Consider the following 26,074-nt stretch of genomic DNA (forward strand, 5'->3'; position numbering starts at 1 on the left):
AGTCGCTGAGATCCTCGGTGCGGAGAAGATGTGACCCTCGGATCCCCAGGCCGTGACCCCTTTCACCCAGACCCGGCCAATCCCTCGCCCCAGGCGAGCGGGAGAATGCGGTTCTAGGACCCGGAGGCGCAGCCGAGCGCGCCGCCGCCTCGGCCTCGCCTCGGTGGCCTCCCGCTCCGGCAGGTGAAGCGGCGCCGGCCGCCCCCTCTGCAGCAGGTGAAGCGGCTGGGCAGCCCCCTCCCCGCCCGCCATGGCTGCGGGGGTCCCCGGGCCGGCGCCCGGCGCTCGCCCCCTCCCTCCAGCCAGCCCCCCTGGGGCTGGGTGCGCGGCGGCGGCGGCGAACTGCGGTTTGCGCGCACGGGGAGCGACAGCAGAAGTTCGAAAATCGCCGAGGGGGGAGCCAGCGCCGCAGCTTCCTGCCCCCGGCCCAGCCCTCTGGCCCTGGCGGCCTGCAGCCTGACTTCCTCCCCCAACCCTGCAGCTCGCCGCCCGGTCCCTCGGACGGGGCCGCCCCGATGGGACGCCGCGCCCCGGCCCCTGCGCACCGCTGAGCCGAGCGCCCCCCGCCGCCGAGACCCCCGCCGCCGCCGCCAGCCGCTGCCCCCTCGCCCCCGCCTGGGCCGGGAGCCTTGTCCCCGTCCCCCGGAAAGCTGGATTTCCGAGGCTGGAGGCGCCTGGCCGGCTGGGTGGGGACCACCATGGGCAACGCGGCCGGCAGCACCGAGCAGCCCGCCAGCCCCGCCGCGCCGCCCCCGAAGCAGCCCGCGCCTCCTAAGCAGCCGATGCCCGCGGCCGGAGAGCTGGAGGAGAGGTTCAACCGCGCCCTGGTGAGTGCGACCCGGAGGCGCGTCGGGCGCGGCCGGGGGGCGGCAGGGGCGCGGCAGGTGCTGGGCGCGCGTCCCCGCCCCCAGGGACTCAGGTGCCGCTTGGAGATCCCCGGTCCGGCAGCTGCCCCCTCCAGGGGGTGGGAGCGACAGTGGCCTTTTTTTCAGAGTGACTTAGCACTGTCCCCCCAAAACTTTCTTCAGTAATCGCCCGATCTCCCTCCTTAAGACACCTCCACCCCAGCTGGGTTTAAAGGTCTAAACAAGTATGTCCTGTGAGGAAGTTGGGAGCGGGGCACGCACAGGGGTCCCGGGTCGCCCCCTTCCCCACTGCACGCAGGCCCAGCGCCCGGGCGCCGGTCTGGGGCATCTGCTTTTCTGTGTCTGGGGTCAAAGATGAAAGGGTTACAACCTCCCGGGATCGGGAGACCTGCTGGAGGTGTTGGGTCCTGATTTGTTGGACGCCTGGGCTGCGGGGAGTCGGGTTATCGGCTCATGGCCCGGAGCTATCTGTGTTTCTCCCCCGCCATATGTCAGAGCCAGGGTGCCTGTGGCTCTTATCTTGGGGCATCCCTTCCAAGCCACTGAAGGGAGTAAGATGAGTGAGGGTAGGGTCAGGACGGGTGGGTCGCCCGGGCGAGGGGTGGAGCAAAATCTGGAACCACTCCCCACCGTCGCCTACCTGGGGAATTGGAGGGGGGGCGCTGGTGAATAGGCCTCTGGGGAGGGAACCGTCAGCTCAGGCCGAGCCTGGAAACAGTCAACATGTTCAGTGGGGTGGGGGCTCCAGAGCAGACTCAGGGGTCCCCAAGACCCTGCATGAGGCAGAAGTAGGGAGGGGAAGAGCTGCTCACTCTCCCTCCCCCCACCCCTCACCCCCATGCCCTGGCCCTGGCTCCCTCCTCTAACTCATTGCCTGGTGGCCTGCCTGCTGTCAGCCTTCCCTTGCTGGACGCTGGGTGACAGGCAAATGAGGCTGTGCCTTCTCCCAGATGCATTTCCCAGTCTGTGCAGACAGCCCTGCAGGTCTGAGGGTGGGGGTTCAACGGAGGCACAGGCCGCAGAGGGTGCTGGCTCAGTTGGTAGCCCTCCATCTCCTTGACATCATTTCCCCTCTCCTGGCCAGTCATTAGGCTGTCTAGATCCTCCGCTTGGCCCCAAAGGGTCGCCTCCTAACAGTTCCTGAAAATGTTGGCTTCTCTCTCCTCCCGAGAGAAGGCTGGGGGGAGTTTGGAGGAGCTATGGGGTGGCGAGGGATCCATCCTTGTGAAGACACCTTGCTTAATTAGAGGAGGGCAGGGACACTGAGGGACGCTTCACACCAGGCGGGTGTCTGACTTCTCCATCTCTCCACCTGCCCTGCTCCCCGCTCCCCAAGCACAGGACTTCACAAAGCTGAGCTGAGCAGATGGGGGAGGGGGGAGAATGAGGAGACACAGTCTCTGGGGGCCATCTGGGGAGCCTGTGTTGGTGGTGGGTCCTTGGACCCCTGCCAACCTGGTTGGAGGGACATGGGTCTGTCTTTCCCCCAAGTGTGTGTCTATGGACCTCTTGGGGTGAGGTCCTGACCCCAATCTTCTGTTTAGCACGCTGATGGGGAGGAGCCCTGTGAATAATTCAGACCAGGGGAAAATCCACAAGTCAAATGGTGAGGTTCTGATGTGTATGTAAGACTTGTTTGCCCTGCTTGGATTTGTGGCTGTAACTGATTGGCAGAGTCTGACACTAAATGCCACTGGGAGTCCCTGAGTACCAGGATGTGGAGGGGGGACACCCACAGGTGGGCCAGAGAGGGTGTGCTGGTGGAGAAAGTGGAGGTGACTAGCAGAAATTTAGGGTAGCAGCACCCACCAGGGCTTACCCCCTACTGGGTGCCCAGGAACCCCAGTGTGTTTATACCTTCTTCCTGAGGTGGCTCAGCCTGTCTTTTATCCTGTGTGGGCAGGTTAAACCCAATCTAAGGACACTTGGCTAAGACCCTGGTTCCTCTCATTCCCCACCAGCAGGGGCATGAGGCTTGCCCCAGGGTAACAGCCTTGACCTCTGCCTGAGGCTGCCCAGGGCTAAAGAGCTGGTTCAACCCTCAGGTCTGGCAGTGGGTATCTCAGAGTGGGTCACTATCTGAACCCCCACCCTAACCACCATGGCCAGAGCTGAGTCCTGTCCTTGGTCAGTGTCTAAGAGGAGAAGAACCTTAGATTGCTGAGGGGTGGGCCCACTGCCATCAGTGGTCCCCACTCTCCATGGGAAAAGCACAGTCCTGCCCTCAGGGATTTGGTCCAGCAGCCCCAGGGAACCTCTTCCTTCCCATTTTGTCCCTAGTGGGGCGTAGGATCCTGAGACCCTAAACTCTCCTTCCTCTCCTGGCTGTGGGACCTCTCTTGTGGGTGAGGGATGTCCCCACTTACAGCCAGACAGGAGGTGCAGGGAGCCCTTCTCCCATGCAAGGGTGGGTGGTGGGGGGCTACCTTTCCAAGAAAGCTGTGAAAGAAAGGGGTGCCCCCTGCTTAAAATGGGGGTGGAGAGAAAGAGCAGGTTGAGCCAGGGTTTCCGGCTGCTGCCTTAGCAACAGCAGAGGAGCGATGGCTGCCCAGCCCCACCGGCCTGCTGCGATGGTGGGAACACCAGCCGGCGGGGCGCCAAGCTCTCGCCTCTCCCACGCCCATGCCCAAGGCTGGGTGTCTTCCAGCCCTTTCATGCCTTCCCCTGGGAGGCATGCAGGGTCAGGGACGGGGATGACAAGGCGACCTTTCCAGGCGTGCCAGAAGAGCCACGCTTACACCTGGGCCTGGGACATCCCTGATCTGCCGGGCAGGGAGAATCCCATAACCTTGGGGCAGAGGGATCAAGGGAAGGTGTCAGGGGTGTTGTGCATGAGGCCAAGAGCCATGCTGGCACAGTAGCAGTGGAGAGGCATTTGCCTGATGGGTGTTTAGCTTGTGCCCAGGGGCCGGGGTGCCTGGCCAGGCTGTGTGGGCAGGTCAGGATGGCCCCATGTTGGGTTTGGGCCTGGAGTCCTGCTTGCAGCTGGGGCTCTTCCCTTCTGGGGCTGGCAGTAAAGGGCAGGAGGGACTGCAACTGAGGCACTGGCCCCCTGGCCACTCCCACCTCTGGGACGGGGCAGATGAAGTGTGGGGACACAGAGCCATGGGGTCGCTCAGGCCTTATGCCTCCCATTTGCAGGTCAGAGGATATCAGGGGGGCTGCGGCCATGTGGTCTGATGTTGGGCTAGGCAGAGGAGAGGGGTGACAATCCCAGCAGGCAGGGCTGGCGCACATTAACCCTGGAAAGCCACGGATGTGGTGGGCATGACTCACAGTGACATCTGGGGCTGACAGCAGAGAGCTGGGTGAGATGGGCAGGAGCAGGTGTTCTCGGGGCCATCTCTGCCTTTTTCCTGGGAACATGGAGCTCTGGAAGGTGGCTTGGGTGGCCTTTGAGGGGGCGAGGGTTACTTATGGGAAAGGCAGGGGCGTTTCCTGAGCTTTGGGGTCATGATGTTTGGGGGCTGAGATTCATTTTTTTCATTACCTGCATGACTATGGACAAGTTACTTAACCTCTCTGAGCTGTAGTTTTCCTCATCTGTAAAAAGAGAATAACAATGGCATCTGCTGGCCTCCTAGGATTGTCGAGAGGGTGAAATAGAGGACTTCGCACAGTGTCTGGCACAGAGCAGATTCTCAGTAGCCGCCCTCCACTGTGAGGAAGGGGATAAAGCTGGAGCTGATCTGGTCTTCTTCATCTCAGGGCCCATTCAGCGGAGGGAGCCCAGACCCTGCCTCTCCCCTCCCTCCACCTCCACTACCAAGAGCACCCAAGGTTGCTGTGCACTCCCCAGGAGCCCTAGATCCTTAGCTAGTGAGGGCCAGGCAACCTCCCCACCGTTATGCAGGTCACCAGCAGTGGGGCCCAGACAGAAAACTGCCTGGTGGCCGGAAACCGCCAGAGGGAGGGCCCACCTCTCCTGGAGGGTGGGGCAGCGGTGGTGCTAACGGTAGCAGTGTGTACATGGGAGGGGGAGGGGAGGCCTCCACTTCCCCCTGAGAGAGGGTGTGCTGGGGGGGGGTTCCCCAGTGAGTAAGAGCTCGGTGTGGGCAACAACAGGAAGCGTGGGGCGCTGGGTGGCAGGAAGTGGGGCTGGCTGTTCCTGGTTCCTCAGATGGGGGACGTGGGCCAGGCTGTCTGCAGAAGACCCCTGGGGGCCAGGACCCACATTTCCCATTCCCCGGGTGCTCCTTCTTTGGAGGAAGCTGGGTCTTCCTTGCTAGCTTGCCACCAAGGCCACCCTGGGCAAGCACCTTAACCTCCTCGAGCCTCAGTTTCCCATTTGTGAGATAGGGATTATAACAGTATCTATTTTGTAGGCTTGTTGAGGTTTAAATGAGTTTTGATGTAAAGCGCTTAGAATGGCACTTAGCACGGAATGTTTGGGGATTGAGAGATTAATTCTGAGTTGAAGAAAAGTGTCTGGGGAACATTTGTTACTGTTACTATTGTCGGTGTTGTTTTTCTCCTACCAGCCCGGATGACATAGGTAGTGGCTTCCACCCTGCTTGCCCTTTTCCCAGCTGTGGGGACCCTTGAACTCTGATGGGAGAAACTGTTAGCTCTTTGGGTCCTCAGCACCTGATCCTAGGGCTGGGTCTCCTCATAGCTCTCCTGTAAGCCTGGAATTGCTTATAAGAGCTCCAGAAAATCTATATGCCAAAGTTCAAACAAGTGGGTAAAATCAATTGTGTTTGGAGATGCGCTGAGAGCACTACAACTAAGGCTGAGACCATATAGAGGTGGGCAGGTGGCAGGGAGATGGACGGGGGAGTGGGGGCTGGGGGACAGGCTCAGCTTCTGGGCCCATCGGGCTGAGGAACGCCTGTGGGGCTGGCCTGAGATGGGATTGATGTCCAAGTTCAGGGGTACCCTAGGGCTTGAAGGGCTAGGCCATAGGGAGAGATGGGCAGGTGGATTGGGACATAGGCTCCACTCAAACTGAAAGTGAAACCCTAGGGTGTGGCTGCATCCAGATGTGGACGCAGCCCCTTCAGCCTCCTGGGACACTGTCTCAGAAGTCAGCACTGGTGTGGGGGAGGTGGGGGAAGGGCTCTTAGCAGGGTCTTTTGGGGGCTGGCCTTAGGTGAGCAGATGCTGGGGGTCCCCTCTCACACCCAGGGCAGGGAGGGAGGAGAATGGTCCCCACACATTCTAATAGAAAGATATGGGGAATCAGTTCCTTTTCTCGGCCAACCCTAAAAGATGAATCCTGTCTCTTTCCTCATCTGACCCAAAGCACTAAAGGCAGCAGGGAAAGTAGGCTGAAGGCTAGTTAAGGTTTGGCCAAAGCCTTGGAGACAAGCCCGTGTTTCTGGATGTTTTCACAAACTTCTGCTCACTCTACCATCCCCCACCCTGGAGTCTTCCATGGACCCCTGCCCCTCCACCACTCCTGCCTCTGTGAAGTGCTTCTTCATATTGTTAGACCACTGAAGAGCTTTGTTAAATCCAAACTCAGCTTCTCACTGAGTGTTCCAGGAGCTCCGTGAGTGTGAGGCTCCGGGAAGGGAGTGCGCCCATTTGATGGAGGAGGAAGCTGAGGTCCAAAGGGGCAAAGAAGCTGTAGGGCTAGCTGGGCCCAGAGCCTGGGTCTTTGGAAGCCAGCTCCGGGTCCTCCATGTGGCAGCTCATCGCTGTCCCTCCCCACCCCCCTCAGGAGGCAGGTATCCTGCCCACCTGGACTGCCAGCCCCTCCCCTCCTACTTGAGCACTGTTAGCCAACTCTCCGTGTGTCCCCCAGCCCCCATCCCAGCTGCTTGCTGCCGGCCCTGGTCTGGGGGTCTGTTCCTGTTTTCAGGATGGCCTCACCCCACCCCGAGTGAGTGGCATCTGATGGCCCCTCTCCTACTCCCTGGAGTGCCCAGCTCCTTGGTGGGCACAGCCACAGCTGAGGAGCAGCTGCTAATTAGTGTTCGGCGCTGTCAGAGCTATTTTTGATTTCTGAGGCTAAATTTAGCCCGTCTGGCAGGCTGGCATGTGGGCCTGGGGGCCTGAGAAGGCCCAGGTGGGGAAGGGGCATGGGCGCCCTGCCCTCCACCACTGTTCAGACAGGTGCTCCAGGCCCCAGCAGAGGCTTCCCCTCCACAGTAACAACCAGGGGGCTCTCCTGGGGGAGTGGACCCGGGTGGTGGCTCAGAGTCAGCTCCAGGCTCAAAGCCAGCCCAGCTCTACTCTTACTGGCTTCATAACCTTGGGCAGGTCACTAAACTAATCTGTGCCTGCACCTGTGAGATGGGAATGTTAACGGTGCCAGTGATGGCAGTGAGGGTGAAGGGCGGTCGTCGGCACGCAGGGCTCGGAGCAGTGCCCTGCACAGTAGGCATTCTGGCGGAGCTGGCTACCTGGCTGTTGGGGATGTCATTGTGACTAGTTACTGCCTCTAGAAGTGCTGCTGGGGCCATTCCAGAACCAAAAGAGTCCCTGGGTGGGTGAGGGCCTGGGAGGATTCATGTGGGGAAGCGGCTGTCCCCTCTGTGACTCCGTGCTGGGCTCCGTCCCCTCACTCCCTGGCCGCCATCTCCGTCTTTTGTGCCCGCCACGGCTCCAGTTTCCCTGGCACTGCTGGCCCTGTCTCCCCTCTTTGTCCCTTTCTTCCACCTTGCTCCCACCTTGGCCCTGCCCCACCATTTGTCCCTGTGGGGTGGGGGTGACAGAGAGAGATCATCAGCAAGACGGATCAGAGAGAGAGACAGACAGATGGACAGAGACAGACAGAGAATGACCCCGCCTCCTTGGTACTCCTGGGCGATCTCCCCCTGCCCGCCCCCCCCCCCCACCCTGCCCCTGTGGTAGCTGGAGCTGTCCTGGCCCTTGGAGGGCGGGGGGGAGGACGGCCGATGAGACAGCGGTGGTTTCCTCAATCCAGGCTCACTTTCGCAATGGGGGAGAGGATGACGTACTCCCACCCCCCCAGCCGCTGGGGGCGGGGGGCCTGGTGGAGGGGCAGTTTCACCTCTCCAGTGGGGCCTGGCCGGAAAGCTTAAGCAATGGAGGCTGAGCGCACCCAGCTTCCTGTTGTCTGGGCCTGACCCGAGACAGTGATTTTGGGGGTAAGGTCTGGCTGGATCCCCAGAACGAGGCCTGGCACCCTGGAGAGGAAGCTGGCTGGGGAGCCTCAGGTGGGTGTGGCTCCCTGAGTGCTCCAGCTCTGGCCTCTCCTCAGAGCCACATGACTGAGGGTGTGGAGCGTGAACCACCATGGCTGGCAACAGGAGCCCTCGGGGGCTCCCACATCCCCGATGGAGACCCTTATTCAACTCAGAGCTCCTTGAGGGCAGGAATTGTCTGTTTGGGCTAGACATACAGAAGGCTCTCAATAACCTGGGGTTTACTAAATTGAAGGGAACTGGCCTCATCTTTTGGGTCTGTCAGGGAGACAAGCGAAATCCGGGGGTCCAGAAGGCTCCTGGTGCTATTGACACCTGGTTGATTCTGCAGCCCGGGGCTGGCTGTAACCTGCTCTGTGGTGGCAGAGGCACCACACCCTTGTCGTCTGTGGCCAGGGGAGGAGAAGGACCCACGCGGAGCTCTGTTGACCTTTCTCAGCTCCTGGGGGAGTCCCAGCTGGGCGGCCCACACCACAGACCCAGGGCATTGACTCTTCTCCCCAGTGCTGTGGTGGAGTGACCTTCCCCCCAAATCTCCCCACCCCTGAAGCTGTGATCTGGAACTCCCTGCCTGCTGACATGGCTGCCGTCAGCTCCCCCAGCCCTCTCCCTCCTTTCTCAGCTTTCTCCCCGAGATGGGAGGGGCTGGAGAGGGATGAGGAGAAGGCTGCTGTCCACCCTCCTTGCAGGAGGGTTTCTGGCATTTGTGAGGCACTGGTGCCCTAGGCCTGGTCTGTACACACGTGGGATCTGGTGGCACGTGGAGGTGGGACACTGGCAATAGGCCACACTTCGGCCTGACTGGTTATGGCTCCCCTGTTAGTTTCCCACCAGAATAGGGGAAGAGCTGATGCCCCAACAGGGAAACTGGAGCCCAGAAGTGTCTCAGGTCCCCAGAGAGGTAGGCTGACAACCCACGCACCTGTCTCCACACCAGGCAGGCCAGGGAGGCGGTGTGGGGGGTGACACAGCGCAGGCAGACTCAAATTCAAATCCTGCTGTCCCTTCTAGCTGGTGTGCCCCGGGAAATGTGCTCTGTCTCTCTTGGCTTTGGCTTTCTCTTTGGATAACACTACTTATCTCCTAGGGTCAGAGGATTCGGGGGGTGATGTACCTCCTGGGGAGCCAAGTGGGTTCCCCCAAATGCCCATTCTCCTCTCCCCACTTGTTGGGGCCCCAGGCTCAGGGGTCTTACTTTGTCCTCCCTCTCCCCAGAACTGCATGAACTTGCCCCCGGACAAAGTCCAGCTGCTGAGCCAGTATGACAACGAGAAGAAGTGGGAGCTCATCTGTGATCAGGTAGGTGCCAGCACTGCCCAGCCACCCCTTCCCTCCCACTGTCAGCACCCAGCCCTGACCAGGCTGGGGCTATGGGGAGAGGGGCACCGCCATACTGCCCATAGGACCAAGACTCTGCTCAGTGGCCAATGTAGCACCTGGGGAGGGTACTGGGGTCTGCAGGACTCCTGAATCCCCTTCTCTTGAACTCCCCAAAAGAACTTGTGAGTCATGAGCAGGGCCGGGTCAGCTTCAGAGGAGCTGGCAGGGCTGGTTCAGGGGCACCGGCCGGGGCAGCTGGGGCCTTGTCACTGTCACTGTCCTCCTTCTGAGCTTCCTGAGAAACCTCTCTGGACTGGGGAAGGGAGAGGGCAACCCCGGGGTTGGACATCTTCACCTGACCCCATGGGAGGGAGGGGGGAAGGGCGGGAATTCCTGCCCTTTTACCTTGGGTCCAGAGGAGCTGCAGTCCACCAGCAACTCCCCAAGGCCAGCCACTTTGGACCCCTGCTTTGGTGCTCCGTCCAGGCGCCTGGGCTCACGGGTCACTCAGCTGCCCCCGCCTCTCCAGCTTCAAGGGCTGTGGTCAGCCATGGGCAGACCCTCTCCCAGCGCCAGGCTGGGTGGGGCTCGGCTACTGCAGGGATTCTGTGAAGGAGGGAGCTGCAGAGGCTGGGGGTGGGGAGGGAGCTGAGAGCCTCCCCTGGGAGCCAAGGCTGGGCCTTCGCCTCCTGCTAATGAAGCAGATGGCCTGGGCTGGCTGGGCAGCAGTCCAGGGGTAAGGGCTGGGCAGTGGGAAGAGGGTGGGGAGCTGACCCTGGAGGCTCTGGGGCTGTGATAGGGGTCCCCTCGGAGCAGCTCGGCCTGGCATCTCAGAGGTTGGGGGCTCAAAGGGCTGGAAGAAGTGAAAGTCTGAGGGGTGGCTTGGTGAATCTGAGGGGTTTGGGTTGGAAGGGTGGGGGCCCCTCTGGGGAGGGGGTCTTTGCCGTGGTCCCTGCCTCTTTGTTTCAGTGGCCGCTGGAGCCTGCAGTGGGGTGGGGGAGTTAGGAATTGCATCGCTGAGCACAGGAGAGGAGCACACAGGGTCCTGCCAACGCAGGACTAACCCTGCATAGTCCACCCCAAAGCTGTGTCAGGGCTGTGGCCTGGGAGGCCATCTGGGAAGGGCAGACTAGGCCTAGGCTGGGGGTCTTTAAAGTGGCCCGATGCTAGCTGGGTGTGGTGGTGCACACCTGTAGTCTCAGCTACCTGGGAGGCTGAGGTAGGAGGATCGCTTGAGCTGGGGAGTAGGAGGCTGCAGTGAACTATGATGGTGCCACAGCACTCCAGCCTGGACCACAGGGCAAGAAAAGAGAAAGATAACATAAAAGCAAAGAAAGTGGCTTGGTGGACTGTTTGGGTTTATACCTTTGGTATTTCAGAGGCGTCTTAAGAAAGCCTGGGACCTCAGATCAGAGCTGAGAATGGAACATTGGGACGAGAACTGGTCATTTGCCCTGGGGTAGCTCTGGTTGGTTTTCTGTACACCCCATTCCATCTCCCCAGGAGCGGTTTCAAGTCAAGAACCCCCCTGCAGCCTACATCCAGAAGCTGAAGAGTTATGTGGATACTGGTGGGGTCAGCCGAAAGGTAGCAGCTGATTGGATGTCCAACCTGGGGGTACATGTCTCCCCTCTTTTCTCTGTCCCTTTCCCCCACCTTTTCCAAGCTCTGGACAGCTGGAGTAACTGTGTGTACAGACTTTTCTATGTGCATGTGTGAGTGCATGTATGAGTATGTGTGTGTGTGTGTTCGTGTGTGTCTGTGTATTTATAGGAGACTAAGAGTGCCCTGGGCGTGCCCTTTAGACATTCCCCTGTGCATCCTGTGTGTGCTTACATGGACACATTTTGTGTACTTATACTGTGTGTATACATATGTGCAGCCCATATGTCCATATGTAGGTGTGTGTGTATACTATGTGTGTATTTTGTCCACTTATGGATGTGTGTGTGTGTGCACCCTTGAGTCCGTATACAGGAGAGAGAGAGAATGTGTGTGTGTCCATGTAGGGATGTGTGGACATCCTATGTTTGTATTTAGAGTGCATGTATATGGATGTTCATGTAGTGTGTGTGTGTGCACGCACACCCTGCCTCTTTGAGTGTGTGCATGTATCAGGGGTGTGTGTGCCCTGTGTGTCTGTGTATGGGGGAGCACACGCAGCCTGTGAGTTCTTATTCTGCTAGGCAGGTGTGTGGAGGTGGTGGGGGAGGCTGAGCATGAAAGGCCACTTGTGCCAGTCGGAGGAGGGTGGGCGCTGCTGCCTGCTGCCTCAGGACTTGGTGGGCCTGTGGGAGGCTGGGCTCCACCCACCAGCCTTCCCTCTTCTCGGTCCCCAGTTTAAGAGGCGAGTTCAGGAGTCCACCCAGGTGCTTCGGGAGCTGGAGACCTCCCTGAGGACAAACCACATTGGGTGAGTGAGGGCTCAGATCTTCCTCTCTGGGACTAGGAAGGCTCTGCTTCCAGGCAGCCCCTGGAGCTTCCCCTTCCTACTCCCCCTGCCCCCCACACAGGGCTGTGCTTGTGGACCACCTCCTGGGGGTGTCCAGGACAGCTTCCCCTCCCTCTCCTGCCCATGCTCTGACTGGCACCTTGAGGCATGGCTGGGCTGTGGGACCCACCTAAGTCTCCCAGAATCCCCTGGTATCATTGGGTCTTTGGGGGTTGAAAGGGCACGCCAGGGGCCCTTGCTGTCCCTGTTCTGTGCCCATCGGGGGCAGGACCTCCTTCCTCGCTGGAGCTCAGGGAGCCCTGTGCCCACAGGTGGGTGCAGGAGTTCCTCAACGAAGAGAACCGCGGCCTGGATGTGCTCCTCGAGTACCTGGCCTTTGCCCAGTGCTCTGTCACGTAAGCCTCCTGCCCCCAGGCCTCATGCCACTCCTCAGAGCTTTGACCCCCGTCTCCCTGCGTCTCACCCACTCCCCTGGCCAGTTCCAAGCCGGGCAGCCCGAGTCTACCCTGGAACCCTGCATTTGGCCTTGAGCGATGCCCCTTCCAGAAGCCTTTCCCTGACAGGGAGGGGTGGCCTCTCTTCCACCACAATGTTCAGCACAGTGCCAAGAACACAGCCTCCTCCTCCTGCTCCTTAGTCTCACCTGCAGGTCTGTCTCTCCTTGCGTTTCTTCTGCCCCCTCTTAAGTGGTCCTTGCAGTGTTGGCCTCCAGCCCCATTGCATCCTGTCCCCAGGTATGACATGGAGAGCACAGACAACGGGGCTTCCAACTCAGAGAAAAACAAGCCCCTGGAGCAGTCGGTGGAAGACCTCAGCAAGGGTCCGCCCTCCTCTGTGCCCAAAAGCCGCCACCTGACCATCAAGTATGTGGGCCACAAGGTGGGGTCGTGGGAGAACAGAGAATTCAGCCCCCACACTGCTGCATCTAGCCAGCCCACCCAGGGCCCTTGGGGTTGGTGAGAGGGGTAGCCAAGCATTAGGGGTCAGAGTAAGGGACTCATACAGAGTTTGGGGCACCAGTATGTTAAGAAGCCATCAGGGGTGGGGCTGGGTGCCGTGGCTCATGCCTATAATCCCAGCACTTTGGGAGGCTGAGGTGGGCAGATCATTTGAGGACAGGAGTTTGAGACCAGCCTAGCCAACATGATGAAACTCCATCTCTACTAAAATACAAAAATTAGCCGGGTGTGGTGGCGCACGCCTGTAATCCCAGCTACTCAGGAGGCTGAGGTGGGAGAATCGCTGAAGCCCAGGGGATGAATGACGCAGTGAGCCGAGATCGCGTCACTGCACTCCAGCCTGGGTGACGGAGTGAGACCCTGTCTAAAAAAAAAAAAAAAAAAAAGGAAAGAAAAAGAAAAAAGAAGCCATCAGGGGTGGGCACCTAGAAGTTGGAGTCTGGATGGGTCTGGGATAAGAAGGGAGCTTCTGGGTTGCTGGGACCCCTCTTGTATGCATCTAATCCCCTGTTTTCTCCCATGCGGCCTCCAGGTGTCCCCCTTCTCCCCGGTACGTAGCCACCTAGGGGCAGGTGCATGCCTGGCTGACTCCTTCCCAGGGTGGTGGCGGGGTAGGATGAGGTATTCAGCTGATGTCCCTGGGTTCAGTACTGTGGCTGGGTCCCTCCATCCTAACATGGGCATCTTGCTGGGAGGCAGGAAGCAGGCAGTAGATTGACCCTAGAGCATCTTGTGGATCCCCAGCTTCCTACTTTGGGTCTAGGGGGTTGATTGCATATTAAGCCTCAAACTTTCACAATATGTTATTTGTCCATTCATGCAATTATGCATTCAACAAACATTTATTTTTTAGCACTTAGTATGTATGAGATGTGTGGCAGGTGCCCACGAGACAGGTCACTCTGCCCTCAGGGACCCACAGTCTAAGTGGGGGACAATTTAGTGTGACAGGCTGTCATGGAATTGTGCCTGGGAGCTCTGAGAAGGGAGGTGGCCACCACTTGGGGCATCAGGAAGGCTTCCCAGAAAAGGTGACACTGGCACTATGTCTCACAGACAGATACAGGCTTTATAGGCAGCCATGGGAACAGGGAAGGGCATTCCAGGCAGAAGGAACAGCATGAACAAAAACTCTGACATATTAGCACAATGACGGGAAAGGGTGATGTGGCAGGAGCGGGTGAAGGCGGGGCCTCCCGCTGTTACTGGGAATGTGATAGAATCGTCAGGGAGACTGACATGTGGAAGTCCGGGTCGGCAGTTCTGCAACAATGAAAACATCACACATTTGTTGGCGAAGAATAAGGGAGTACAGTCATATAGCACTTACTATGTGCCAGGCACTGTTCTAAGCCCATTTCATAGTCCCAACAACTCTGACAGGAAGCTACTATTATTAGCATTCCTATTCTAGAAGCGAGGAAAGTGAGGGACAGGGAGATTAAGTGACTCGTCTAGTAAATGGTGAGCTGGGATGCTCCTGAACCCTGGCGGCGTGAATTCAGATCCGCCTCTCACATTGGAAGATGAGCCCAAGTGGCCATGAGCGCCACCTTGTGGTGATCCTTCCCATGTTTCTTCCTTCTGTAGGCTCTCGCCCTACCAAGCCCCTGGGAAGTGTCTTTGCTTCCTGTGACCCCCATCCTCCAAGCATGCCAGAGCCCAGGTCTAGCTTCCGTGTCCCCCATCCTCCAAGCATGCCAGACTCCAGGTCTAGCTTCCGTGTCCCCCATCTTCCAAGCATGCCAGACCCCAGGTCTAAGGACTGAGGAAGCCTACCTCCCCTCAGCCAGCCTCTTTGGTTGGGTGGACGGGATGTGGTGCCGTCAGGTTCCATATGTACCTCCTCTTACCCCAGAGGCCATCTGAGTGGTGGGGGAACAGGAAGCTGGGGCTCACTCTGACCCCTGCTGCCTCCTCCACACCCCGCCCAGGCTGACCCCCGCCCACAGCAGGAAGGCCCTGCGGAATTCCCGCATCGTTAGCCAGAAGGACGACGTCCACGTCTGCATTATGTGCCTGCGTGCCATCATGAACTACCAGGTCAGCCGGGGGGTGTGGGACTGGGGGACTAGAGAGCCCAGCCTGTCCTCACTGGGGGCTACACAAGCTGCCGAGGCTCTGGGATCCACTGTCCCTTTACCCTGTGCTGTGCTGGGGAACTTGTGCATCTGGGCTGTTGGCTCGGACTTTTAAGGCTGATGCGTCTTGAGGGGAAGCCCATGTTTTTGCTGCCTCTGTCAGGTTCTCTGAGTACCCCTGCCCATGGCTGGGACATGAAGGAGCCTCACATAGGGACAGGGCACACCTACCAAGAAGGGCTGGACAGAGGGCCAGGGGAGAACAGTCTCAGGTCAATTCATTTGGAGGTCTGATGGGTGAAGCCGGGCCCTCCTTTACTTAGCCAGCCTTTAAGACAGCTTCACGGTGTCCAAGGTGCGTGATGCTGGCTTTTGGAAACACAAAGGTATTTTAAAAAGAGGCCAGGTGCAGTGGCTCATGTCTGTAATCCCAGCACTTTGGGAGGCCAAAGCAGGAGGATTGCTTGAACCCAGGAATTCGAGATCAGCCTGGGCAACATACCGAAACCCCATCTTTATGAAAATAAAAAAATAAAAAATAAATAAAGAGAGGCCAGGTGTGGTGGCTCATGTCTGTAATCCCAGTACTTCGGGAGGCCGAGGCGGGCAGATCACCTGAGGTCAGGAGTTTGAGAACAGCCTGGCCAATATGGCGAAACCCCGTCTCTACTGAAAAAAATACAAAAAAAATTAGCTGGGGGTGTGGCAGGTGCCTGTAATCCCACCTACATGGGAAGCTGAGGCAGGAGAATCACTTGAACCTGGGAGGCAGAGGTTGTGGTGAGCTGAGATGGCACCACTGCACTCCAGCCTGGGTGACAGAGGGAAACTCCATTTTGAAAAAAAAAAAGAGAGAGAGAAACAAGGCCAGGTTTTGGTGGCCACAGAAGAAGTTGCAGTTAGATATGAAGAACTTCCTAAACTCGAGGGCAGTTAAAGATCAGTGTGGCGTGGCACTGACTCTGCTGGGGTGCCTGAAGTCCTGGGGTCCCTTCCTGGAGACACTGACTTCTCCTCTCTCCCCAGTCTGGCTTCAGCCTTGTCATGAACCACCCAGCCTGTGTCAATGAGATTGCTCTGAGCCTCAACAACAAGAACCCCAGGTGAGGTCCAGGCCCCAAACCTTTCCCATATCTAGAATCTTCTCCTACTTAGCCCCTTGCTTACTCTGTCCTCCAGGTCTCAGAGGCTCATTCCGCACCCGCTATGCTCCTCCTAGCCAGGCCTGTGCCCACCCTTGCTGCGGGTCCTGCCTGTTCTTAAGGGACAACCTGCCCCTTCTCTCTCTAGAACCAAGGCTCTGGTGCTGGAGCTGCTGGCGGCCGTGTGCTTGGTGCGGGGAGGACATGACATCATCCTTGCAGCCTTTGACAACTTCAAGGAGGTACCGGAGTCCCTCACCCAAACATGCACTTCCCCCTATGGTGTTGCTTGGAGTCTTGTTGTTGGCAGCTGTGGCCTTTGGTGGAGGCAGCTGGGGACACTGGGTGGGCATTTGGGGAACGCCCAAAAGTTGAAGTTGAGCCACATCACTGGCTTAACAATCTGGGATGGGGAAGTTCTGAATGGAAGGTGCAGGGTCAGGTAAAGGCACCACCTGGGTGGGGGCAGGGACGACTACAGGGACCTGCTGAACCTCTGACTCAGCCTTGCCAGATTCAAACTAGCCTTGGTTCATACCTTCAGGAGTTGTGGACTCTGGCTAACAGGCTTGCAAGAAGTAGATGTGTGGGGATGCATAAGATGCAGAAGATATCTTCATTCATTCATTCGTTTAATGAATATTTATTGAGTGCCTGGTATGTGTCAGGAACCGGGCACCTGGGGCACATCAGTGAACAAAGGAAACCAGACAGGAAAGGACAGAAACGATGTAAATTACATAGTATGTTAGGAAATGATAAATGCTGTGAGAAAAAAGCCAGCAATGTTTCAGAGGGAGGGGGACAACATACTGAAACCCCATCTCTATGAAAATAAAAAAATAAAAAATAAATAAAGAGAGGCCAGGTGTGGTGGCTTATGTCTGCAATCCCAGCACCCTGGTTGCAGGGTGGTCAGGGAAGGCCTCACTGAGAAGTGAGATTTGAGCAAAGCTGTGAAGGAAGCAAGGTACTTGGTGTGGAAGTGAGGGCTCTCCAGGGAGTTGGAACAGTAAGTGCAAAGGCCCTGGGGTGGGATGCCAGTGTGGCTGGAGTGGAAAAAGTGAGGGGGAGTGGGAGATTGAGAGAGAGTGGAGGTTTTGAGCAGGAGAGTGACGTGGCTCAACTTCGAATTAACTGGAAAGGAGCCTGTTGAATTAAGTGGAACAGGTGTGGCAGCTAGAAGGTAGCTTAGGACGTGTGTCACTGGGCCTCAGTGAGAGCCATTCCCTTTACCCAGGTGTGTGGGGAGCAGCACCGCTTTGAAAAGCTGATGGAATATTTCCGGAATGAGGACAGCAACATCGACTTCATGGTGAGCTGAGGAGCCCAGCAGCCTGAGGCCTGGGCCAGGCCCTCTTGGGTGCACGGAGCAGCTAGGGTCCTGGGTGCTGGGCAATGGGCTCTGCCCCAGCAAAGCATAAAGACTGAGTGGTCAGTAGGGGAAGGGTGGATGTTGGCAGGGGGCTGGATTGAGGGAACATGGAGGTGAAATGTTGGGCAGGCCAAGGCTGGGAGTTAGTGGAGTGAGAACTGTGGAGAAGGAGGGAGGCTTGGGGTAAGTGGAGGTGGAAGGCACTGAGCAACGCCACCTAGAGGATCATAGATCTGCCCATGTCCCTGGCTCCCAGGTGGCCTGCATGCAGTTCATCAACATTGTGGTACACTCGGTGGAGAACATGAACTTCCGTGTCTTCCTGCAATATGAGTTCACCCACTTGGGCCTGGACCTGTACTTGGAGGTAAGCCCTGTACTGCCCCCCAGACTTAACTGCCTGCCCACTGCAGAGTATGGCTGAGTGGTTAGCGGCACGGGTGCTGGGGTCAGGCAGACCTGGGTTTAAATCCTGGCCCTGCCATTTCCTGCCATGTGACCTTGGATAGGTCTCTTCCTCTCTCTGAGTATCAGTTTTGCCATCTGTCAAATAGGAGAATCATAGAAGATAATCTTGACTCTAAATGCATAGACCAGTGCCTGGCACATACCAGGCCCCCAGTCTGTGGAATTATTTTTGCAGGCACCAGAATAGGTCAAGGTGGCCCAGGGTCTGGCTCTGGGAGCACCAGCCTCAGACAGGTGCTCTGACTCCAGGACGTAATGGGGAATCCAGAGATACAGGGTGGAAGCAGGAGTTGGCTCATGCTGGATGGGCCCAGGACATGGAGAAGTTCCTTGCCCTGGGGAAGGTGGGCAGAGCAGCTTGGTGCTTCCTGGCCCAGCCTGAGCAGAGAAGCTGCAGCTCCTTCTCTGCTTCTTTTAGGAGGTTTCCTGGAGGAGCGGGGCTTTCGGGGTTGGATTTTTGAAAGCCAGGATTAAGAAAAAGTAGAGAGCAGACTGGCGGGGGGTCTATCCATACAATGGAATATTATTCAGCTACAAGAAGGAATGAAGTATTGACACATGCTACAACATGGGTGAGCCTTGCAAACATGCTAGGTGAAAGAAGCCAGACACAAAAGGTCACACACTCTATGATTGCTGCTTCTTTTTTTTTTTTTTTTTTTTTTTTGAGACGGAGTCTTGCTCTGTCGCCCAGGCTAGAGTGCAGTGACACGATCTTGGCTCACTGCAATCTCCACCTCCCAGGTTCAAGTGATTTTTCCAGTCTCCCGAGTAGCTGGGATTACAGGCACCTGCCACCATACCTGGTTAATTTTTGTATTTTTGGTAGAGACAGGGGTTTCACTATGTTGGCCAGGTTGGTCTTGAACTCCTGACCTTAGGTGATCCACCTGCCTCAGCCTCCCACAGTGCTGGGATTACAGGTGTGAGCCACCTCGCCCGGCTTTCTATGATTGCTTCATATGAAATGTCCAGAATGGGTAAATCCATAAAGATGGAAAGTAGATTAGTGGTTGCCAGGGACTGGGGGAGGAGAGAATGGCAAGTTACTGCTGACGCCTGTGGGGTTTCTTTTTGGGCTGATGACAATGTTCTGGAATTAGATAATGGTGATGGTTGCACAACCTTGTGGCTATACTAAGAATGACTGAATTGTATACTTTAAAATGGATTTTATGATATGTGAATTATATCTTAAAAAATAAAGAAAGAGTGGGCTAGGGCTCAGGCCCCTTCCTCTGGGTGGCAGTGGTGGTGGGGGGTTTGGAAAGACTCCCTCCACACGCACACCAGGCCTCACCCTGCTCCTTCCATCTGGGGGACAGAGGCTTCGGCTTACCGAGAGTGACAAGCTGCAGGTGCAGATCCAGGCGTACCTGGACAATGTTTTTGATGTGGGGGCGCTACTGGAGGACACAGAGACCAAGAACGCTGTGCTGGAGCACATGGAGGAACTGCAGGAGCAGGTGGCACTGGTGAGAGTGGGTCCTGACCCCAGCCTGGCACATCAGAGGCCCACAGGGCACACGCAGGCATGGGCACTGGGCAGCAGACAGTGTTCTAGTTGTGCATTGGACGTGCTGCCTGCCTGGCCCCAGAGCCTGGCCTGAATCCAAAGCCTGAATCTGTTGGGTGTCTTTCTCAATGAGTGTGGGTGAGTGCCCTCACTGACAGGCCCCTCCTCTACCCAGGCTCAGTCCCCAGATGAACTGAACTGGGTGCCTGGGGCCCCTCCCAGCTCAGTCTCCTCCTCTCCCTCCACCTCCCGCATCACTGGTACCTTGGTTTCCTCTCCTTATTTGCTTGGGTTCGAGTGCCAGGCTCGGCCCACCCTTGGCACCTGGCTGAGCGGATCTGGGAGCCTCCCCCAGTCTTCTAGGCAGGCATGCCTGATGCCGCCCCCTCACCGGCGGTGCCAGTGCCGGGCTGCGGGTCGGGGCTCACCATGTGCCGGTGCTACAGCTGACAGAGCGGCTTCGGGACGCGGAGAACGAATCCATGGCCAAGATTGCAGAACTGGAAAAACAGCTAAGCCAGGCGCGCAAGGAGTTGGAGACCCTGCGGGTGAGGCTGGGGCGGGTGGTGGGCCGGGCACCCAAGAACAGGCCAGCTTCGGCTTCTAGGCTTGACATCTCCCTCCACCCCGGGAAGAGGATGGGGATTTGGTGCCAAGGAGCCTGCTGGTGGGCACTGACCCCTCCCGTGGGGTTCGCAGGAGCGCTTCAGCGAATCGACCGCCATGGGCGCCTCCAGGCGTCCCCCCGAGCCTGAGAGAGCACCTCCCGCTGCCCCGACGCGGCCCTCGGCCCTGGAGCTGAAGGTGGAGGAGCTGGAGGAGAAGGGGTTAATCCGTATCCTGCGGGGGCCGGGGGATGCTGTCTCCATCGAGATCCTCCCCGTCGCTGTGGCAACTCCAAGCGGCGGTGATGCTCCGACTCCGGGGGTGCCGACCGGCTCCCCCAGCCCAGGTGCGCAGGAGCTTCAGGCTGGCGGGGATGCGGGGCATGGTCTGGAGGGGAGCCCAGGGGCATCTGTGGCGGGCAGAGTTGGGCGAGGGAGGTTTGGATTGTAGGCTCGGCTCAGGTAGAAGCGCATGCGTAGAGCGGGGAGGCGGAGAGGAGCCCACCCAAGCCAAGGAGCTGACTCGCACCTCCCCCCGCCCCGCCCTCGCTGGCTCAGATCTCGCACCTGCAGCGGAGCCGGCTCCGGGAGCAGCGCCGCCGCCGCCGCCCCCACTGCCCGGCCTCCCCTCCCCGCAGGAAGCCCCGCCCTCGGCGCCCCCACAGGCCCCGCCTTTCCCTGGCAGCCCGGAGCCCCCGCCGGCGCCGCCGCTGCCCGGAGACCTTCCGCCCCCACCCCCGCCACCGCCACCGCCACCACCTCCGGGCACTGACGGGCCGGTGCCTCCGCCGCCGCCGCCTCCGGGAGGTCCTCCTGATGCCTTAGGAAGACGCGACTCAGAATTGGGCCCAGGTAAGTGGAGTGGACCACCTTGGGCCCGGGGCTTGGGGGAGATGGAGGGAGGGACCTGGGCCGCAGTGTCCTCCAGAGTCTTCTGCCTAGGGGCTCCTGCTGCCTCCTGGCTGGCCCATCAGCCCTCCCTGGGCCCAGGTTCCCTCCAGTACCCCCAGTGCTCACCACTCCTCCCAAACCCCCGCCCGTCCCAGGAGTGAAGGCCAAGAAGCCCATCCAGACCAAGTTCCGAATGCCCCTCTTGAACTGGGTGGCACTGAAACCCAGCCAGATCACGGGCACCGTCTTCACAGAGCTCAATGATGAGAAGGTGCTGCAGGTGAGTGGCCCTGCCTGGCTCCGCATATGGGCACTGGAGTAAGAGGGGAGTTGCCTGGATCAGGCTGGGCACTGGGGGTAGTCGTTTTCTCCAAGTCATTTCACAGATGAGCTGGGGGAGGCCCAGGGATGGGCATTAAGCTAGACTGGACCCATACCTCTAACAGGCAGAATCCTGCCTTCCCAAACGCCTTCCCCTCCATCCCTGCAGAGGGGTGCATCCCCCCCATCCCACTCCTTCTGCCTCCAGGCCTCTTTCCTCCCACTTTCCCACAGGCAGCCAAGGCTTCAGCCCTCCTGATTCCACTTCCAGTTTTCCAAAAGGATGTGTTCTCTTGCCTGTAGGCCATTGTTGCCATTGTTCCATTCTGTTCCCTCTGCTGGAATGTCCTTTCCTTTTTCCTTTTTACCACTGGCCAGTTCAGCTCTTCCTTTAGCTGTCCTGGCCCCAAGTCTGGGTGCCCCCCGTTAGGCGGCCCTCCTCCTCCAGGCTCCCTGTGCTTCCCCTGTGCCTCCCATCAGGGCCTGTGGTCAGGCTGGGTTACTGGTTCTTTGCTGGTGGCCTGGTCAGGGCCAGATGGGTGGCTCTAGCACTGTGCTCAGCCAGGAGAGTGCCAGACCCTGCCCCACCCAGCCCCACCTCCTCACCGTGTACCCTCAGGAGCTGGACATGAGTGACTTTGAGGAACAGTTCAAGACCAAGTCCCAAGGCCCCAGCCTGGACCTCAGCACTCTCAAGAGTAAGGCAGCCCAGAAGGCCCCCAGCAAGGCAACACTCATTGAGGCCAACCGGGCCAAGAACTTGGCCATCACCCTGCGGAAGGGCAACCTGGGGGCCGAGCGCATCTGCCAAGCCATTGAGGCGTGAGTGTCCCTGCCCCGGACTTGTGGGCAGTCTGGCCCCTCTGCTAGGCTGGGGTTGTCAGGCAGATCCTAGTAAAAGAGCCTCAATGGTGAACTCTTTCATCAAGCTTCATACCAACCTGGTCCAGGAACCTTGTCCCCATTTTAAGGTGGAGAAAACTGAGTCCATGCCTAAATTAGGATGTCCCACTTCCTCCCTGCCTCTTTGCCTAGCTGTGAGCACCCAGGCTATGGGATTTACAGCTGGGCGTCTTCCACTGATGTATGATGGGGACCCCGGCTCTCCGGTTCCCAGTTTCTCTGGATTCCTACCTCTTGCTCTCTGAAGCTGTTGGCAAATAGAAAATACTGAAATTCATTTATTCAATCAAGGCAGGGGTAGCCCTGCTCCCAGGGACTGGTGGGTATGGATGATGCCCACTCTCCCCTCTCCTCCCTCCCACAGGTACGACCTGCAGGCTCTGGGCCTGGACTTCCTGGAGCTGCTGATGCGCTTCCTGCCCACAGAGTATGAGCGCAGCCTCATCGCCCGCTTTGAGCGGGAGCAGCGGCCGATGGAGGAGCTGTCGGAGGAGGACCGCTTCATGCTACACTTCAGCCGCATCCCGCGCCTGCCGGAGCGCATGACCACACTCACCTTCCTGGGCAACTTCCCAGACACAGCCCAGCTGCTTATGCCGGTGTGGGCGGAGCGGGCAGGGCGGTGTGGCTTGGGTGGGGATGGGCAGAAGGCACCTCCCAGCCTGGGCTGCAGCAGGGAATCTGGGAGTACTTGAGCCTCCAGATGGAGGAGGCCCCAACTTATCTTACCTCCCCCATCCTACCCCTAGCAACTGAATGCCATCATTGCAGCCTCAATGTCCATCAAGTCCTCTGACAAACTCCGCCAGATCCTGGAGGTGAGGGGCCAGGAGGTGGGGCCCACCCTTGCCTGTTCTGGATAGTGTGAGGGGGAGACCCAGGCCCTGCCCACCTGCAATGCAACAAAGATAACGTTCCCACTTCTCATGTACATGCTGAGAAGGACAGATCTAAGGGGGGTGGTGAATGGGAAGGGGTACAGCAGCCGTGTCTGTAGCAGCTCACCTGGGACCCTGCCGGAGGGCTCAGTCCCCTTTAGCGTTGATCTGTGAGCAATGTCACCTGCTCAGTGGAGGGCCCAGGAACCAGTAGAAATGGCTGGTGGAAAGGCAGTGACCACACAGCCTAGGAGGGGATGCTGGCAACAGGTTTTGGGTTGGACTAGCAGAGGACAAAATTGGGTGTGCCCATGGTGTTAACTCTGCACATGTGTGAGACCTGTGTGTACACACGTACATGCGCTGTGAATCTGAGGGGCCTGTGCAGGAGTACAGTAGGGGCTGAGTGTGTGGGGCCTGCTCCTTGCCACCTCTTCTCCTCCTTGTGCAATATATTTAAGCAGTGTCCTCAGCCCTGGCATTCTGCTGAGCCTTTCCCCTGCCTCTCCCAGATCGTCCTGGCCTTCGGCAACTACATGAACAGTAGCAAGCGTGGCGCAGCTTATGGCTTCAGGCTCCAGAGCCTGGATGCGGTGAGGAGGGGACCCTGGCTTGGGGGCTGGGGCTGGGGACTGGCTGGTGGCCTGTGGCTTACAACAGGTCCTTGTGCAGCTGTTGGAGATGAAGTCGACTGACCGCAAGCAGACGCTGCTGCACTACCTGGTGAAGGTCATTGCTGAGAAGTACCCGCAACTCACAGGCTTCCACAGCGACCTGCACTTCCTGGACAAGGCAGGCTCAGGTAGGGGGTATATAGGTCCTTGGGTGCGGGGAGGGGCCGTGGGCTGGGGTAGGTTGGGAGAAAGCTAGGTGGCCACAGAATATAATTGGTGGGAGGACTGCCTCTCCGATTCACTGACCTGATACTGCCCCATCCCTGGCCCAGTGTCCCTGGACAGTGTCCTGGCAGACGTGCGCTCCCTGCAGCGAGGCCTGGAGTTGACACAGAGGGAGTTTGTGCGGCAGGATGACTGCGTGGTGCTCAAGGAGTTCCTGAGGGCCAACTCGCCCACCATGGACAAGCTGCTAGCAGACAGCAAGACGGCTCAGGTGTGCCAGGGCTGGCCTCACCTGGAGGTGGGGGATGTAGGAGCACTAGGTAGCCCAGCCTGGAGGGGTGTGGCTGTAGCTGGGACCCCTTGGGGGGATGCAGCAGGAACGAGGGGCCACCCTGCCTGGGAGAAGCTGAGATCAGGTGGCCAGTGTCCTGGGGGGCACAGGTTGTGAGAGGTCTAAGCTGGGGGGCTGACAGGCTGTGCCCGCAGGAGGCCTTTGAGTCCGTGGTGGAATACTTCGGAGAGAACCCCAAGACCACATCCCCAGGCCTGTTCTTCTCCCTCTTTAGCCGCTTCGTTAAGGCCTACAAGGTATTCGGGACTGGGGCAGGCTGGGAACCCTGTAGGGCACGGAAGCCTTTCCACTGGGCAGCGGAGGGGTGGGACTGCTTCTGTTTAGGGGGTGGGTAGGGCAGTAGGGAGGGCCACCCTCATGGAGACTGCCTTGGCCCGCAGAAAGCTGAGCAGGAGGTGGAACAGTGGAAAAAAGAAGCCGCTGCCCAGGAGGCAGGCGTTGATACCCTGGGCAAAGGGGAGCCCCCAGCACACAAGGTAGGACGCTGCTCCTGGGCTTGGTACTGGGCTGCAGGGATGCATGGCATCTCATCACCCTCGGGTGTCACCCCCACACCCTCACTGTTACAGACGGACCCTGCCCCAGGAGCCTGGGATGCGAAAGGGTTCTTTCTGCTCAAGCCAGCTGTCCTTGCTGTGGGGGACCAGGCAGATATTCCAGGGTTTTGGTGGTGGGGAAGCCTCCTGGAGCTGGAGCTATAAATTCCCCCTAGTCACCGCCAAAGGCCCGGCGGGCACAGATGGACCTAATCTCTGAGCTGAAACGGAAGCAGCAGAAGGAGCCACTCATTTATGAGAGCGACCGTGACGGGGCCATTGAAGACATCATCACAGGTAAGGGCTTGGCCAGGCCTTGGTCTTATTCTCAGCCTATCCTTCTATGCTGTCTTCTGACCCAATCCCCTACCCTCTGGGGGACTGGCTGCCACACTGCTTCTTGCTACGTTTTCTGTTTTTCTTTCCTTTTTCCTTTCTCTACTCTCCTTCACCCGCCCCACCCCCACTCAGTGATCAAGACGGTGCCCTTCACGGCCCGTACCGGCAAGCGGACATCCCGGCTCCTCTGTGAGGCCAGCCTGGGAGAAGAGATGCCCCTCTAGCCCCTCAGGTACCCAGATGACCTGGCCTCCGATCCCACGCTGCCCACAGCCCCCGGGACCCTTGGGGGAACTGAGGCATGCTGCCTTCTCCTGGGCCAGTGGATGGCTGGGATGTGATTTGCCGTTGGGGGCGGGGGCGGGTCTGGCATACATAAACGGTACCCCTGCCATGTGCACACAATCTGAGTCCTTAGGAGGCTATGGTTGTGCCCTGGAGCCATGCTCCCAGCTCTGGGCAGACTCCTAAAGGGTAAATGTGTCTCCTTCGGCTGCCAGATCTGCGGAACCAGCCCTACATCCGCGCAGACACAGGCCGCCGCAGTGCCCGCCGGCGTCCCCCAGGCCCCCCACTGCAGGTCACGTCCGACCTCTCGCTGTAGCCGCTATTTCTGCAGGTGGATTCTGCAAGGGTGTGGGGCCGTGGACAGGCTGAGGCTCAAGGAAGGTGGTCCTCAGCTCGGCTGGCCGGGCAGCCCCTCCTCCGCTGTGGCCCGCCTCAAACGGGCTGGTGCATCCTCCTCTTGCCACAGAGGGCAAATGCTGCTTGCAGCACCCACCCCAAAGCCCCCTCCAAATAGCCATACTTAGCCTCAGCAGGAGCCTGGCCTGTAACTTATAAAGTGCACCTCGCCCCCGCAAGCCCCAGCCCCGAGGACCGTCCATGGACCTTATTTTTATACGAGATTAATAAAGATGTTTGCAAAAGATATGCGTTGGCTCAATGCTCGCCGCAGCCTGTTTGGCTCAGCAAACGCTTTACTTGTACAAGCTCTTCATAGCAGGCCTCTGCAAACCAGCGGGCGCCTGGGAGAAAGGCTGCTGCTTTACTAGAGTTGGCGGCGAGGGAGCCCGGTTTGAGGGGACGGAGGCTCTCGTGGCTGGCCCGGGATCC

General features: G+C 58.6%; 1 protein-coding gene across 29 annotated transcripts; it reads left to right on the forward strand.

Moving 5' to 3' along the window:
• The first annotated feature begins 128 nt into the window (after positions 1 to 128).
• On the forward strand, positions 129 to 25,887 carry FMNL1 (formin like 1). 29 transcript variants are annotated; one of them, XR_013406952.1, is made up of 29 exons: positions 129 to 216; positions 482 to 827; positions 9,197 to 9,280; positions 10,805 to 10,918; positions 11,641 to 11,714; positions 12,065 to 12,148; positions 12,488 to 12,616; positions 13,245 to 13,262; positions 14,647 to 14,755; positions 15,820 to 15,896; positions 16,084 to 16,177; positions 17,176 to 17,250; positions 17,567 to 17,677; positions 19,104 to 19,253; positions 19,741 to 19,842; positions 19,994 to 20,246; positions 20,458 to 20,751; positions 20,946 to 21,070; positions 21,731 to 21,933; positions 22,379 to 22,613; positions 22,764 to 22,832; positions 23,405 to 23,485; positions 23,565 to 23,694; positions 23,839 to 24,002; positions 24,218 to 24,319; positions 24,464 to 24,559; positions 24,653 to 24,916; positions 25,091 to 25,190; positions 25,459 to 25,887. XR_013406952.1 is itself a non-coding variant. In XM_028836616.2 (29 exons), the coding sequence occupies exons 2-28, from the start codon at positions 699 to 701 to the stop codon at positions 25,180 to 25,182; spliced, it is 3,315 nt and encodes a 1,104-aa protein (XP_028692449.1). In that variant the 5' UTR covers positions 129 to 216; positions 482 to 698; the 3' UTR covers positions 25,183 to 25,190; positions 25,459 to 25,887. The 29 variants fall into 29 exon arrangements, 18 of the variants coding, with proteins under 18 accessions (XP_028692449.1, XP_077828232.1, XP_028692448.1 ...); XM_028836616.2 differs by having other exon boundaries at positions 24,796 to 24,916; XM_077972106.1 differs by having other exon boundaries at positions 24,796 to 25,190.
• The last annotated feature ends 187 nt before the right edge of the window (positions 25,888 to 26,074 follow it).

Source organism: Macaca mulatta, chromosome 16, assembly GCF_049350105.2.
Source record: "Macaca mulatta isolate MMU2019108-1 chromosome 16, T2T-MMU8v2.0, whole genome shotgun sequence".
Lineage (NCBI taxonomy): Eukaryota > Metazoa > Chordata > Mammalia > Primates > Cercopithecidae > Macaca > Macaca mulatta.